General features: G+C 26.9%; 5 protein-coding genes across 5 annotated transcripts; 4 read left to right on the forward strand and 1 right to left on the reverse strand.

Moving 5' to 3' along the window:
• Positions 1-269: 269 nt before the first annotated feature.
• MKS88_002932 (LEM3/CDC50 family protein) lies at positions 270-1,370 on the forward strand (the record flags this gene model as incomplete). The annotated part of the gene is made up of 1 exon (XM_067215984.1): positions 270-1,370. One exon carries the CDS (start codon positions 270-272, stop codon positions 1,368-1,370), a length of 1,101 nt encoding a protein of 366 aa, XP_067073508.1.
• Positions 1,371-4,972: 3,602 nt separating this feature from the next.
• Positions 4,973-6,661, forward strand: MKS88_002933 (apical membrane antigen 1; the record flags this gene model as incomplete). The annotated part of the gene is made up of 1 exon (XM_067215985.1): positions 4,973-6,661. One exon carries the CDS (start codon positions 4,973-4,975, stop codon positions 6,659-6,661), a length of 1,689 nt encoding a protein of 562 aa, XP_067073509.1.
• A 1,893-nt stretch (positions 6,662-8,554) lies between these two features.
• On the forward strand, positions 8,555-10,065 carry MKS88_002934 (uncharacterized protein; the record flags this gene model as incomplete). The annotated part of the gene is made up of 2 exons (XM_067215986.1): positions 8,555-9,313; positions 9,538-10,065. The coding sequence occupies 2 exons, from the start codon at positions 8,555-8,557 to the stop codon at positions 10,063-10,065; spliced, it is 1,287 nt and encodes a 428-aa protein (XP_067073510.1).
• A 348-nt stretch (positions 10,066-10,413) lies between these two features.
• On the reverse strand, positions 10,414-12,246 carry MKS88_002935 (uncharacterized protein; the record flags this gene model as incomplete). The annotated part of the gene is made up of 1 exon (XM_067215987.1): positions 10,414-12,246. The coding sequence occupies one exon, from the start codon at positions 12,244-12,246 to the stop codon at positions 10,414-10,416; it is 1,833 nt and encodes a 610-aa protein (XP_067073511.1).
• Positions 12,247-13,427: 1,181 nt separating this feature from the next.
• MKS88_002936 (FHA domain-containing protein) lies at positions 13,428-16,511 on the forward strand (the record flags this gene model as incomplete). The annotated part of the gene is made up of 2 exons (XM_067215988.1): positions 13,428-13,859; positions 14,337-16,511. 2 exons carry the CDS (start codon positions 13,428-13,430, stop codon positions 16,509-16,511), a joined length of 2,607 nt encoding a protein of 868 aa, XP_067073512.1.
• Between the last annotated feature and the right edge of the window lie 1,131 nt (positions 16,512-17,642).

Below are 17,642 nucleotides of genomic sequence, written 5' to 3' on the forward strand. Positions count from 1 at the left end.
GATTATGATATAAAAAATTATGATAAAACCGATGATGATGAAACTGACAAATATTGCATAATTTTCACTGTCTTTAGCGAGAAATAACGCTTGTACGGGCATATGCGATTTTAAGAAAATTTATACACGCATATGTGAACTTCCATAAATAAACCTATATATACATTTTCGTGTGTGCACTCTTATGTTTACTTCCGCATATATATATATACACACTCGTATGTACAATTGGGGTGACGCAAGCAGTTGGCGAAGGAAGGAGGTTTAACATGACGAACCCAAAGAAAGAACATAGTGAAATTCCCCCCCAAAAGGGAAAATTATATTACAAAAAAAACTCGAAATATATAAATTTTATTTATAAATTTGTACAATGGTATAGAATAGAAAAAGTGGTTGGACCCATATGGGTGCATAAGTATTCTGCAACGATATCATTTTTACTATTTCTCTTTTTTTTTAATTTAATACTTGGTATTAACATATTGTTATTGAGTTCACGATATACTGAATGTAGAATCCCATATGAATATAAAGATCAGTCTTATACGAAATATACAATAGTTAAAGTAACACATGAACACTGTAATGGAAATAAACATTTGAAGGTACTTGAAGGGCAAATAAATGTCCATTATGAAATTCATGGTATTCAACAGAATCATAATGGGTTTATAACGAGTTTAAAAAAAGAACAATTAAGTGGAAATATATTTTTAAAAAAGGAAGAACTGAATGAATGTTTTCCCTTGATTACATATGAGCATGAAGGTGTAAATAAATTATTACATCCGTGTGGTATATTGCAATGGAATGTTTTTACAGACAATTACATGTTTTATGATAGTCAACCTGATGAAGCACCATTTCCAAATTCTTTACCATTAAAACAAAAGGTAGAAGACATAACAATAAAATATTTTAGAAAATTTTTTAAAAATCCTAGTCCTATACTTGTTAATTTATATAAAAATAAAGTTTATTTTTGGATGGATGAAGAAATACAATCATATATTTTACAAGAAAATAATGAAACTAATGAAAAACTAGTTGTCTTGCCTCAATCTTTAAAATATAACAAAGCAGGAAATGCTATTGAAAATAGTCATTTCATAAACTGGATGATACCTTCAGCATTTAATTATGTTAAACGTTTGTATGCAATACTTGATGGCCCTTTAACATTTCCTTTTTATATTTACATTGAGAACAATTTTAAAATTAATTATACGAAAATAATTGTTATTTCCAATTCCAATTTTTATCTTAGTACAACTTTACTAGGAGTTATTTTTATCATAACATCCATTTTAGCTCTTATATTGGCTTTTATGCATCTCATACGAATGAGAAAATATAATTTTAAATAGGTGTATTATAACCTCCTTTCCATTTTTCACCGTTGGCAGTTTCTAATGGCACGTATGAAACTGTTAGCTAATTTGAGTAATACATTAGTCCATCCGAAGAAGCGGTACCTCCAACTGACCGTTCACTCCAATTATTAATACAAAGACGTTTTCGCTGGTCCATTTTGGAAAAAAAATATTTACATGTACCAAGGTGTGCACTTTATAATGACTGGAATTTTCTCCCACCCAGTTTTTCCTTTTATTGCTTTGTTTTTGTATATTTTATGTATTTTGCTTATTTTGTTTATTTTTCATATTTTGCATACTTTGCGTATTTTGCATATTTTGCGTATTTTGCGTATATTGCATATTTTTCATATTTTTCATATTTTGCAAATTTTGCATATTTTGTACATTTTATACATTTTGTGCATTTTGTCCTTTTCTCTGTGAACATTCTTATCATTAGCTATTAACCGTTAATTATTTTTCCTTTTTTCTCCCATTTTTCTCCCATTTTTCTCCCATTTTTCTCCCATTTTTCTCCCATTTTTGTCCCTTTTTTGTCCCTTTTTTGTCCCTTTTTTGTCCCTTTTTTGTCCCTTTTTTGTCCCTTTTTTTCTGTAATGTTGGAATAAAGATTTGATGTCCCTTCTAAATAATATCAATTTAAAATATATTTTTCAAAAAATCGAAATTTTTTTTTTTTTTTTTTTTTTAAAGTACACACATGTGTATGTATGGCCTTAAATATTTATGAACACAACAATTTACAAATGTAGCTAGCTCATCAGTAATTTTGTGTTTCCATGAGAATTTTTTCATCTTTTTCGAATTTTTAAAATATAGTTATGAGGTACACTGTACTTAACAGAAAAATGTATATGCATTTATGCGCGTATATATATGTGTTTGCGTGTTCGTATGCTTTTGTTTTTGCTCACTTGCGTATGTATACGTGCGTCTTTTCTTATTTGAAAAACTGTGTAGTAGCAAAATGTGTAGTAACAAAAAAAAAAAGTTGTTACAATTTGACTACAGTTCTGCTCGAACATTTTTCCCCTTTATCACATTTGATAGTACCTTTTTTTTGTTATTTGATTTTTTGTTAATAAAAAAAATTGATGTTATTTTATTAACCCGTAAAATAAATTACAAGATATTAGATCACTACTTGCATAAAGAGGAAAATAAATTCAGAGGGAAACAAAAGGACAATGTAAAACGCGAAATGGGAGAAAAAAAAGAGAACGTGGAAACATGACTTAACTAATTTAACACTCTAAAAGGTGAATACTTGTTTTTTCTTTTTTTCCCCATTTAAAGAACATACATTTTTTTTTTTTTTTTTTTAATTTGTAATATATGTTTTATATCCCAAACATGCAAGTTGCATAATGGGTCTATAAAAATGTTATATAGGCTTATTACTTTTTTTGAATAATTTCACAAATTGAAAAAAAAATAATAAATTAGTCCTTCAACAAAACTAAGATTTCAAATATGTAAGAAAGAGTTTGTTTCACTTAATTTTTTCCTTTTTAATAAAAAAACTATTCGGTATCTTAAAATATATAAGAAAAGGGAAAAAAAAAAAAAAAAAAAAGATTTAACATAAAATAATTTTAACAAAAATTATGCTTTTTCTTATCTTTTTTTTTCTTATTCTTTTTCTTTCCATTTGCATGTGCTATCAAAATAAGCACTATAAAAAAATGGTGTAGCTTTATTCAGATCCATTTTATAGAGAAAGAGAAAAAATATAGGCACAGTAAAATATTTTAAAATATGGTTAGCAAAAAAAAAAAAAGGGGTGTAAGAATTATGCTCATGTTTATATATGTTCTGCCGTTGTACAGAGGGATTAAAAAATATGCCTTTATATTTAACCTAACGTAATATATGTATGTACATATACATATATATATATATATATATATATATATATATATATATATATATATATATACTGAACTTTCACTTTTATATTGCATGTGGTCACTTCCTATGCTATACTTATGTACACATATTTGAAATAGTGTAAATTTTATGTGTAAAATAGTATTAATTTTTTGGTATTAAATTATAATTTTGAAATAAAAAAGCTTAAATTATTACTTTTTCATTCTTGAAAAAAAAAAGGTACATAACATAAAAAAAAGTAACATATTTTAACAATACTGTTATAAAAAAAAAAAAAAAAGAAAAAAAAATTTATAAGACGTTATACTTCAACTTGCTCTTTTTAAAATTTTCCATTTTAGTATATATACACATATGCACATGTACAAATGTACACATGTACATATATACCTGTTAATATCTACTTATTTGTTTATTTCATTATTTCATAATTACATTATTTCTTTTTTTCGATTTTTTTTTTTTTCTTTTCTTGATCATATATATTTGTTACCAAACAAATAATTAAATTCAATGGTTCTTGTGCCTTTTAATTTTTTTTCCTTTTACTTTTTTATTGTTGAGTGATTTAGCTCCAGTTCTAGCATGCAACTGTTGTAAAATAAAAAATAGAACCAGTTCGATTTGTTTTGTTGCTGTATTTGTTACTTTTGTTGTTGCTCTTGTTGTTACTCTTGTTGTTACTCTAGTTGTTACTCTTTCTGTTTGTGTTCTGCTTTTCTTTTCTTTTTTCTTATTCCACGTTAATTTTTTTTTTTTTTTTTTTTGTGTATTATCCACAAAATAATATAAAAATTAATTGTTTTTTTCTTATTGTCCATTTTTTTATTCGTTTTTTTTCTTTTTTTTGTTTTTTACTTGAACTTTTTTAAATGAGAAATTTAATGGAAAAAAAAAAAAAAAATTTAAGCAAAAAACTTGCTTTGTAACTCAAAAATTTAATTAAGTTCTTTATTTTTATTTTTGTTTTTTTATTTTTTTTGTTTTTTCTGCTTTTCTTTTTTTTTTTTATTTGTTTTCTTTGTTGTGTTTCTTCTTTTGGAGAATCTCTTATTTGAATTAAGAAAATATAAAAGCAGTTAAAGTAGATCTATTTATTTTTAATGCACAAGATAAAAAACTTTAAGTGCAAAAAAAGAGAAACAGAAAGAGAAAAAAAAAAGAAAAAATCATAGTTACACATTGCCATTTGAATTATAAGATATATGTGTAGTATATTTATAAAAGTATAATTTTCCATAAAGTAGATTATTTGTGTAACACATGTGTACTTAATAAAAAAAAAAGGAGGAAAATTAAAAATATTTAATTTAATTTATTTAACTTATTTCACCTATATATCTCATTTGTCATATATAACTTATTTTACTCGTTAAATTTGCTTAATTTGTCAAATTTTTTTAATTTTATTTAATTTTATTTAATTTTATTTAATTAATTTTTTTTTTTTTTTTTTTTTTTTTTGAATAACCATAGAATTGGAGTGGGTTTTATACAATTTTTTTAGGAGTTTATCATAAGTGTACATGTGGATATATTTATAAGCACTTCTATGTATATGTATATATAGATGTGCATAATACATGTATACATAAGTACATCATAATTATTTTATAGCTATATGGTAGCTGCTTTCCCAAATTAATGCGTTAAATTAAAAGTACATAATTTTTTCAGTTATATTTATTTTAAGCAAAATGAAGAAATTATACTACATTTTACTTTTGAGCACTCAATATTTAATACATGTTTATGCCAGCCCAAGAAATGCAAAACACGGTAGGTTAAATGGTAGTGGTGGCACATTAATAGAAAAAGGACAAGTAGTTGAAAGAAGTACACGTATGAGTAATCCATGGAAGAAATATATGGAAAAATATGATGTAGAAAAAACACATGGAGCAGGTGTTAGGGTTGATTTAGGTGAAGATGCAGAAGTCAAAAATTCAAAATATAGAATACCAGGTGGGAAATGTCCAGTATTTGGAAAAGGTATTATTATTGAAAATTCGAATGTAGGTTTTTTAACTCCAGTAGCTACCGGTTATAGAAATTTAAAGTCAGGGGGTTTCGCTTTCCCAGCTACAGGTGATCACATATCTCCTGTTACTATAGAAGTACTTAGAAAAAGATATGAAGAACATGCGGATCTTATGAATTTAAATGATTTATCTTTATGCTCAAAACATGCATCAAGTTTTGTTATATCAGATGATTTAAATACATCATATAGGCATCCAGCTGTTTATGATGAAAATACGAAAACATGTTATATTTTATATTTATCAGCACAAGAAAATATAGGTCCACGATATTGCAGTAAGGATGCTGCAGATAAAGATACTATGTTTTGTTTTAAACCAGCGAAAACGGACAATTTTAAGCATTATGCATATTTAAGCAAAAATGTGGTCAGTGATTGGGATGTTAAGTGCCCTCGTAAAAGTTTAGGTGTTGCTAAATTTGGTTTATGGGTCGATGGGAATTGTGAAGAAATTCCATCTGTTAAAGCATTTGATGCTGATAATTTAACCGAATGTAATAGAATTGTTTTTGAAGCTAGTGCTTCGGATCAACCTACACAATACGAAGAAAATATGACGGACTATAAAAAATTAGAACAAGGATTTCGAGACAACAATCCGGATATGATTAAAGGAGCATTTTTACCAGTAGGAGCATTTAATGCTAATTTTAATAAGAGCAAAGGAAAAGGTTTTAACTGGGGTAATTATGATAAAATAAATAAAAAATGCTTTATTTTTAATGTAAAACCAACATGTTTAATTAATAATAAAGATTTTATTGCAACAACTGCTTTATCACACCCAGAGGAAGTACAAGAAGATTTTCCCTGTGATATTTATAAAAATGAAATCGAAAAAGAATTGAAAAGAAACTCGGGGAATGTAAAACTATATAGTCTTGATGGGGAAAAAATTGTACTACCTAGAATATTTATTTCAAATAATAAGGACAGTTTAAATTGCCCATGTGAACCTGAAAAAATTACCAACAGTTCTTGTGATTTTTATTTGTGTAATTGTGTAGAAAAAAGAGCAGAAATTAAGGAAAATAATGAAGTAGTAATAAAGGATGAATTTAAAGAAGAGTATGAATACAACGAAGGAAATTCAAATAATAAGAAAACGTTAATAATCATTGGATTAGCTGGAGGAGTAGGAATCTTGGCTCTTGCTTCCTCCTTTTTCTTTTTTAAAAAAAAAACTGAGAATGAAAAATATGATAAAATGGACCAAGCAGATGTTTATGGTAAATCCACCACAAGGAAAGATGAAATGTTAGATCCTGAAGCATCCTTCTGGGGGGAAGAAAAAAGAGCTTCACACACTACCCCCGTTTTGATGGAAAAGCCATATTATTAAAGAAGGAAAGCAAAAAAAAAAAAATTAAGTAAACGTGAACAAAAAAAAAAAAAATATTCTAGTAGGCTAGATACAAAATTAATCCAACTAAATAAAAGAAATAGCATTAACTTCTAAAGGGATATAATGACTATAATTTCTTATAATCACGAAAAGATAAAATATGACTAAAAATTGTAACACGAAGCATTTATTAATATGCAACAAGGGCTAAAATAATTCAAAAAAAAAAAAAAAAAATAGTAGTAATAATTGCGAAAAATTAATTTATTAGAACGTTTGAATGGATCCATAAAAAAGCTAGAAAAAAAAAAAAAAAAAATTAAATTGAATGTAGAAGTTACATAAAACGTTGTGCAAGTTATGTTTTAAAAACATTAATTTGCTATGTCGAAACGTTCCTGTCCGTATTAACAAGTAATAATAATTTTTCCTTACTTTATATATATTTTTACAATCTTTCAAGAAATATTCATAACGCTTTAAATGCATTTTTTTTTTTTTTTTTTTGTTCCTTTTTATGATAACCTTTTATAATTAAATTGTTGTTTGTTTGATCCGTTCCTGCCGTGTATATATGTTTGATGTATGAATAATAAATGTATATGTATACATATATATGTATACATATATGAATGTATATGTAAACATATTTATATATGCACATATATATATATATGTTTACCAGCACATATGACGATTAAACGTTATAAAATGAAAAACAAAATAGGGAAAACACATTTTTATATACTTTTTTCGAATGTTTTGATGTTTACACATAAAACAATATAATCCTAAATTTCTAAGATTTTGTTATGGGTATTTTGTTTATATTTTTTTCACGTATTTTTTAAATTATATTTTATTTTAATATTATAATTTATTTTAAAATTATATATATTTTTTTAAATTTTTAATTTGCTTTTTCATAAATACGATACCTAAGGATGTTTTATTTACATTAATATACGTTATTGTTACACTTTAATAACCTCCTTTTTATTTAATTTTACAATAATTTGAGTTTTTACTTTTGTTTTATTATCACTTTATTTTCAACATTTAAAAAATCATTACATACATTCCTTTTGTTTGTTATATATTATTACTTACATATTTTATTATATTAAGTTCCTATTTTTTTTTTTTTTTATTTTTTTTTTTTATTTTGTGTTATGATTAAAAATTACTTCATTATTAACACAAAAATTTACTTATTATTTAGAGGATAAGAAAAGAAAATGACTTAATAATAATTTTAAAAAAATACAATAAAATAAGAAATATTAGATTGTGTCTAATATAGTAAGACAATTTGGAAGGAAAATATCCTCGTGGAAAAACAAGCTTTACATTACAGCTTAGGAAACATAAATTTATTTTTTTTTATTTCAAGGGGAAAAAATATGTTATATTGACGTTAAGCGTGAAATAAATAAAAACTATTCTTGTTATTATGTGTAAGCTGGCACAATAAGTTTAATAGAAATAATAATGGAAAATCAAAATGATCACAAGTACAAATATATTTTTGTATAATACCAATACATATATATAATATAGAAATGGAGAATGATTCATGAAAAGGGTAAGCATAATTTGTAGTTCGCTAATCCTTTGTTCTCGTTTATTTTGTGAGAAAAAAGCGATGGGAGCAAGAGAAGAACAAGACTTCAAAAGGGAGAAAAAAAAAAAAAAAAAAAAAAATACACATAGGTACGTTTGTATGTATGTAAGTATATGTACATGTAGATGCATATTAATTTGCATAAATAATTACCTGTTTACGTTTGTATGCGTTGCGTACGTAAGTTCACATGCATACTGCTGATACGTTCCATGGTACTTAGTACACATAGCACATAACATATTGTTATGTTCACTCACGAAAAGATGCCAACAAACTACAATGAAATAAGAAAGTTGTTTAATTACTACATTAGAGAATATTATTATCAGAAGTCAAAAGGAACATATTTTGTTCATATTAAGAAACCAGGAATATTGTTTACTTCCTTAAAATTTTACAAAAAAAAAAAAGCTCTTTTTCCTAATATATATGACTGGTATTTTGAAAATTTAAGTGTTTTTAAAAAAAATAAAGATATATTACATTATGAAAATAATTATAATATAAAAAATATATATTCATATAAAATAAATAATGGAAAAGGGAAAAGAGAAAAAAATGATGTTGAAACTGGTAGTATATATATAAATAATTCTGAACAATGTTTAGAAAACATTTACAAAACAAGTAATTTATATTATAACATGAATCCCGTGTATTTATCTAAAATATGCTTATACGATTTAAATGATTTTCATATTTTATTTTCAAATAATTATTATGATGCATTCATGCAGTTCTATTATAGCATTATATCCTACAAAATTGATTTAAACGATATTAAAATTTTCCCTAATTTAAAAATATTAATTAGTCATATTAAAAATGTGAGCAATATAATAAATGATGAAGTAATCAAAAATACTTATATATATTTAATTAAACAAAAAAAAATGTTCAATGAAGAATATATTAGAAGTATTTTTAACAGTATATATTCCGTTATGTTGCATAATTGTCCTCTATATTTATTCGTGGATAATTCTGAACAGTTCAGAATAATTCTTAATTTTATAAATAAGGTAAAAATAGGAAAAAAAAAAAAAAAAAGAAGAAAATAGCTTGTAAAATAGATGCAAAAGAAGGAGTAAAAAGAAAAAGAAAAACTAAATTGTTACAGTGGGAAACAGTCTTTTCAATATGTATACGTATAAATGTATGTATGCATGTGTGTGTGTATGTGGGTACATTTATTCATATGTATTTATTATGTACCTTTTTTCATATGTGCGTATTTTATTTACAGAATGAAGTGAAAAACATATTTGAAAGCGCTCTACCATATCCATATTATTTAATAGTAGACGACAATATAAATATTTATAATCTACAAGAATTTAATATTTATTTAAAACAAATTTTTAATAAAAATTTGAAAAGACCATTTTATAGTGCAGCAAAAGAAAACATTTGCAGTACATCTGAAGATGCCGTAAATCACAGCCCTCTTGGGAACAATCGTAATGTTCCTAATAGCAACAGCAATTCCACTACAACTTCAACAGACTCAACACACATGACCACTTTCATTGCTACTAGCGCGACCACCACTATTGCTACTAACATGGCCACTGTTACTACAACGATCAATACCACCCCTAATAATAACAGTGATAGTAAAACGGGTAAAAACATCCACTGTGTTGACACGCTTAGCTCGAATAGAGAAAAACCTCAAGTAGTCCCAAAAAGGGGAAATAATAAAATTTATTTTTTCAAACTTATAAAAATTTTTGTTATGAAGCCAAACTATCGTTTCATAGAAAAAATATAAAAAAATATGAAAAATTAAAATTTTTTTTTTTTTTTACGTGTTATCATAGTACGTTAAGCACAGTATGCACAAGAAATGAAAATCATGTACTCTGTTTTTTAAACTTAAACGAATCGCACACACGTGCGTAGATATATGCGTATGTTTTTGTGAATTCCATCATATGAATTAAAATTTGTATATATATGCCCACACCAATATACTTGCTATTATATATACCATATACATATCTATATACTTACACCTTATATAGATATAAGAACAGCGTACACGTGCTACGTAAGTATATAAAAAATGCCGCTTTCAAACAAGTGTACTCATCTAGTTCTTGTGGTTTACCTGACTTGTTCAGTATTTCACTCGCAAATATTCTTCTAGCTCTTTTACTTCTGTGTTGGAATATTGATCAATATTTTTAAGTGTATGTACATATATATTATTTTTTGCATCGTTATTAATTATAGAATAATTGGATAAAGAATTAATAAAATAAAAAATTTGGTATTTGTCCAATAAGCAAAGACTATTATTTATTTTGTTGAAAATATAAGAAAACAAAATTTTATTATATTTTATAAAAGACAATATTTCCAATATTTGTAATAAATGATTATTATTCATTATTTCCTTATTTAGTAAGAAATAATTTATTATTTGTTCAATTAGAGAATATATCTTTTCCTTTAAAACATGGATATGGGATTTGTGCTGAATTAATATGTTACATTCATTGGAATGAAAATAAACACGAAAGGAGTGAAATGTATTTATAAAAGACTTCCCTTTTAAAAAAAATATACAAGAATTTAGTAAAATTATAAATGTGTTAATATTAGTACATGTTTTATTTTTCAAAAATAAAAGTGGAAGGGAGTCAAAAAGATTAACCACAAAATGATTGGACATGCTGTACATATGTAATACCAAACAGTAGTTACTAAAACTTATTTTTTCGACATTGTATTTATTTGCTATTATTTTTAAAAAATTATTTAAATATGAATCATTTATATTATAGCTTAGTAGTACATTCTCTTTTAAGTTAACGAAATAAATTGTTTTTTTGCTTTCTTCTTCAAATCTGTAAACATTCAAATTAGGCTCGCCTGTAGTAGCACTACTTTTATTTCTCTCACTTTGGTTCCTATTGTTACTACTCCCATAGTTACTATTATTATCAGTGCTGCAGTACTCATCTCCTTTTGTGTACGTGCTTAGGTAGTCTATAATGTAAGACACATCATATTCTTTTTCCAAAATAGTGTTGTTCTTTCCCTCCGTCGTTTCTGTTACATAATGATCTATTAACTCGAAATTAAGGGTAAAAACATTTATGTCTTTTTTAATCCTGTATAAACTTAAACCATTTAAAAAATGTACGATATATGTGTATCCAAATTTTAACTTAAAAAAATGATGAAATACATTTGATATTAATAATACTGAAACAAATTCGTTCCCATTTTTTTCCTCTGTATTTATTTTGTTTAATATTTTATAATTATATAAATATGTACATATGTGCCTTAGTATATTATCTAACACGAAACTTGTATAATTTTTTGTTAATTCGAACGTTTTAAAAATTTCCTTATTTGTTTTCTCCTCTTCAAAATTAAAGTCGTTTTGTACACTGGACGCTGATTTTAGAAATGCCTTTTTTTTTCCATCACTATAAGCATTACACGTTTCGGTATAACTATGATTATAACTTTCACTACAACTACTTGGATGACTACTTTTATCCCCTATGCTTTTGACCATTTTCCATTTCTTTCTACCGTATACTACCTTTTGACTGCTAACATGTTCATGAAATTTTACAGTCCCATCTTCTGTATTGTTGGTACTTGTACACTCTTTACTCTCGTACAATGGGAAACTGTTATTCCTATTTACTATTTCACTGAGTAATAAATGATTAAAATATATCTTTTTTTTTAATGATTTCAAGTCTTCTTTTCCTCTGGAATTATTACATACTATATTATTTGTAATCTTTTGTGGGTTAATGTAATTTATGTTATTGATAATTTGTATATGTATGTTATCTAAGTCAACTTGTTTTATATCTTTATTCTTATTCAACAACTTAATTATTTGGGGGATTTTCATACCATGCACATTTAATTTGTTCTCATTCTCCGATAGAAAAAGGAAGTATTTTGTCAGGCCAATCATTAAGGGGATATGTACATTTGGTATAATCTACGTTATACGATCGTGGGTAGGATATATGGCTTATACACTTTGGTGTATTGCCTATAACATATGGCATAACACGTATGACCTATTATGTATAACATATCACATATGCGCCTCAAAATAAAACAAAAATGCCGCGTAAAAGACGGGGTAAGAAGGGATGTCTAAAAATAATTTCTTTTTAACAAATACTAATGGTTGGGATATATTTAATTTGGTTTAAAGGCTCATGCACATAATCATATTTGAAATATTAACACCTCAGGTTAACAATGTAAACTACGGAATGGCAAATAAATGATACGAACAAGTGATGTAAACAGTGGATATATACATTTGTTCAGTATGTGTTATACTGTTCATATGAGCTCAATATGATGTGCTTCGTATGATACGCGAAAATGTTGAGAGAAAATTTTTTATTGTGAATATTGCGTTTCACCGTGTACATTAAAATGTAAAAATAAAACGTCAAATAGGCAAAATAAGAAAAACGAAACATGAAAAATAAAATGAGCAAAATAAGCAAAATATGCAAAATAATCAAAATATGCAAAATATGCAAAATAAGCATAAAATAAGTAAAATAAGCATAAAATAAGCAAAATAAGCAAAAAATAAGCAAAATAAGCAAAAAATAAGCAAAATAAGCAAAAAATAAGCAAAATAAGAATAAAATAAGCAAAATAAGCATAAAATAAGCAAAATAAGCATAAAATAAGCAAAATAAGCATAAAATAATCAAAATAAGAAAAATAAACAAATGGTAATTGAACAAACTACTAGACGAATGGATAATAGCACGATGAACTTGTATTATAACTCCTCTATTTTCTTACGAACGAAAGTAATGTATCTCCCAAAATAGAATTTGCTTCTACATTTATAGCTATATGAAGAGGGGAAAAAAAGAATTGAAGATATTTTTATTTTGCAGGTACAATTATATCTCTAAAAATAAAAAAAAAAAATACTTATTCTTCTATTTGCTGATGTACTAATTTGCCCATTCGCAAATTTGCTAAATTCCGTTAAACGCAAATATAGTCATTTAAAAATTGTTTAGGACGAATGATGGCCATACTACCAGTTTAGGAATGGGAATTTATAAAAAAAAATATATCATTACCTGAGGAAGAAGAAGAAGAAAAAACAAAATGAACAAACATTTGGAAAATGTAATACCTGATGAAAAAGAGTACAAAGAAGAATGTTTATTTACATCCATTGATATATTTAGTGGGCCACATCATTATTTAAATTTTTATTATATTTGTGAAATAGTTTTTAATGATTTTAATTTTATATCCCCCTATCACTGTTATTTCTTTTTAAGAAATAAATATGAGAATATAGAAAAGATTGAGAGTAATTTTGTGCAAAACACTGATTTCACTTCTTCCAACTATAACCATGTGAAACTAATAAATGAAAAAAAAGCAATTGAACTATTCCAAAATGATGCTACAATATATTATGACGAAAAGGAGTTAACAGAAGAGAAGCGAAACTCGCTTGAGATCGTCGTTGATGTTATAAACAAGTTGACAATCCCCGATTTAATGTGGGTTTCGCAGTACCTAAGTGAGGTAAAAAAAAGAAAATTTAAAGACATATATGCATAGGTTTATATGTGTATATGTTTGTATATGTGTGTCTACATATGCGCGTTTGGTATTTGGGAGTTTGGGCATATCCGTGGGGGAGGGGCGTTTGGGTGAGCAGGCCCATTTTACTTCCCCGTTTTTCTGCTCTATTTTACTGCTCCATTTTGCTTCCCCATTGTGCTTCCCCATTGTGCTTCCCCATTGTGCTTCCCCATTGTGCTTCCCCATTGTGCTTCCCCATTGTGCTTCCCCATTTTACTGCTCCATTTTGCTTCCCCACTGTGCTTCCCCATTGTGCTTCCCCATTTTACTGCTCCATTTTGCTTCCCCATTGTGCTTCCCTATTTTACTGCTCCATTTTTTCGTTCGACCCGTCCACCCGCTGCTTGCTGCTTGCTACTGCACCATTTTCTCCAATTGATGAAATCGTTCTTCTTTCCCCTTTTTACTATTCTCCAGAACCCTGAATGGAATAAGAACAAGTTAACATGGATGGAGATGATACAACGAGATAAATTTCGAAGATACGAAACTATGAGAGATAATTTAAAAGAAACGGGTAGTCGTGAAATAATATATAAGGTAAATACTGAAGATGCGGAAAAAGTCGAAAATAAAAATATGATAAAAGATTTTTTCTTTTTTGGTGTCCTTGAAAGAAAAGGACAAAATAAGTTGGGTAGAATTTATATGAACATAAGAAATGATTTATTAAAAAATACGGAAATATATACTTGGCTGATAACAAACTGTAATATGCAAACAGATAAAAATTTAGTGGCAGATATTGGTATAGAGGAAAAATATTATGAAAAGAAAATTGTTGAGAGTAATGATATTTGTTATAACGATACATTAATTGAAGAAACGAAAAAAGAAATTTCAGAAACCCTTAGTTGTAGGATGTCTAATAGTTTTACAATTGAAGAGAAAACTCAAAATTATTTTTTTGAAAAAAAAGTATATATATCATTCGGGAAAAATGATCATAATGATATTATCTGTTTAAATCCATCTATATCCAGATTCCACTGTGTCTTGTTTTTTTCTAAAGATTATCATCTCTACTTAGTAGATGTAGGATCGAAATCTAGAACAAGATTAAATAATACCCTATGTGATATTCATAAAAAATATAAAATTCGAAATCAGGATATTATTAGTTTAGGAGTATCTAAAAGAACATATAAAATTAGGATATATATTGACAATGTTTTATCTTATCTAGATAAGAAAAAGAATGAAATTAATCAAAAAATGAAAATAATGAATGAAGAAATAGAAAATCCGTTGAAAGCAAAAAATATGCTCAAATTAAAAGTCTCTAATATTTACTATAAATGTAATGAAAATGATATCGTGGATTTTTTTAAAGATTGTGGTCAAATTAAAAAGGTACAACTTTATAATTTGTCAGCTAAAAAAATGTTCAACAGTAGTTGGGGTACAGGGGCAGCTAGTGATGGTACCCACAAGGGTAACACCGATCGTAATAACTGTGCAAACCTCTCGAAGCGAAAGTTTTTAAAAGAAGCCATAATTGATGTTTATGATGAACAAACTTCAGCTAAAATTTTTCAAAAAAACGATATGTTTTTTTATGGGAGGAAAATATATATTACCTATTTACCCCTGGAAAAACACAAATCGCGTGGTTTCAATTTTAATAAAAAAAAAGAGGAAAAATCAAATATTCAAATTACATACAAAAGTAGCAAACATAGTGGCGATAGGATTATACTATCAAGTGAAAGGATTAATTATAGAAAAAATAAAAATGAAAAAATATATACCAAAAGAAATCATAACATGCGCAGGGGGGATGATGAAAAGGCGGAAATCAGGTGCCATAGGAATTACACAAGTCGCAAAATTGGCTTGAAGGAAAGACATAGGGGGGGCAGTGCTCGGAGGAGAACCAATAGGAGTTGCAGAAGAGGGGAAAGCAGCAGCAGCAGCAGCAGCAGCAGGAGTAGGAGTAGGAGGAGAAGTGAGAGTAGTGGGAGGAGTGCAGATAATAGGAGAAGTGCAAGTAATAGGAGAAGTGCAAGTAATAGGAGAAGTGCAAGTAATAGGAGAAGTGCAAGTAGTAGGAGAAGTGAAAGTAGTAGGAGAAGTGCAAGTAATAGGAGAAGTGCAAGTAATAGGAGAAGTGCAAGTAATAGGAGAAGTGCAAGTAGTAGGAGAAGTGAAAGTAGTAGGAGAAGTGCAAGTAATAGGAGAAGTGCAAGTAATAGGAGAAGTGTAAGTTGTAGGAGAAGTGCAAGTAGTAGGAGTAGTGCAAGTAGTAGGAGATGTGCAAGTAGTAGGAGTAGTGCAAGTAGTAGGAGATGTGCAAGTAATAGGAGAAGTGTAAGTAGTAGGAGTAGTGATGGTGAAAATAGTAGTAGAGGTAGATGTGGGAGTAGTAGACGCAGGGACAAACGAAGGAAAAACAAGCAAAGCAGACTAAGAAAAAGATTTGGGGAAGCTCATAAATATAGAATGCGAAGCATAGGTAGGAAAACGGAAAACATTAATTCCACTAGAAAAAGGAATAACAAGGGTAGTACAAGTACGGCTAGTGAAAGAAATAGCTCTTATGAAAGATATATAAATAAAAAACTAATGGGAACAAAAAGGTGCAAATTATGAGGATAATAATTTCAAAAACAGGGATATAACAAAGAGAAGAAAATATTAAACTTCATATTAAAAATTATGGAAATTTATTTACCGTTCATTGTAATGGAAAACTATAAAATAGTGAACATGGGGAACGGAATAAAAAAAAAAAAAAAAAAAAAGGGGATACGTCTTACTTGTTTTATTCATTTGGGCGTTCGCTCATTCGTTCTTCCTTTCATTCATTACTCTCTTTTTTTTTTTTCTTTATTGTATTTTTTTCAAGTTCCTTTAACGCAAAAAACGGGTGTAACGTTTTATAATAAACTGCACAATATTTATATGAGTACGAAAGCGTAATTAGCCAGGTAAAGGACGAACAAATGATTTATTTATATTTGTTTGCTATATATAATGTGTGCATTTGTGAAGGAAACATGGAAATATCAACTTAAATAATTAAGAGCATCCACAATAATAACACAATAGTGTTTTTATTTATTCCAATTTGTTTATTACCGTTTTTTATTTTCCTTTTTTTTTTAAAACCTTAATTGTATGTATCGTAAGGTGTATTGTAAAACCATTATTTTATTATCATCTTTGGGTGAATAAAAAATAAAAAATAGTAGATGACAATGTCAGAATGTCATAAAATTCGCAAAAAAAGTGATAATACACATTTATGTATCATCCCTATTATCCTTTCATGTAGAATGAAAAATATTAATGGTAAATTTGGAAGTTAGTGAAATATAATATTTTTAATTTTTAGTGTATCCAGTAATCATTATAGCTTTAAAAAATTTTTATAAATCATAAAATTTTACCTGAACAGGTAAGGTAAAAATTGCGTTTGCTAGGGGGGGGGAGAAAATATTGTTCTATAATACATTTTATGCTTATGTGAAAATCAAAATTATGATATATATATAAACGCATTTTTTGTTTGTATGAAAAGGAATAGAGGAATATTAGCCGAATTAATTTATATCAGTAATTAAACAGTTACTTACGGTTAATATAATTAAATAATTTTCTTCACAAATTTCGAAATTTTTTTATATGCGTAAATTTTACTAAGTATTTTAGGGCATTTCGTTTTTAAAAGTTCACAAAAAAAAAAAAAAAAGCAGCACTATAAGTAAAGAGGTGGCGCTG

Source organism: Plasmodium brasilianum, chromosome 9, assembly GCF_023973825.1.
Source record: "Plasmodium brasilianum strain Bolivian I chromosome 9, whole genome shotgun sequence".
Classification (NCBI taxonomy): Eukaryota; Apicomplexa; class Aconoidasida; order Haemosporida; family Plasmodiidae; genus Plasmodium; species Plasmodium brasilianum.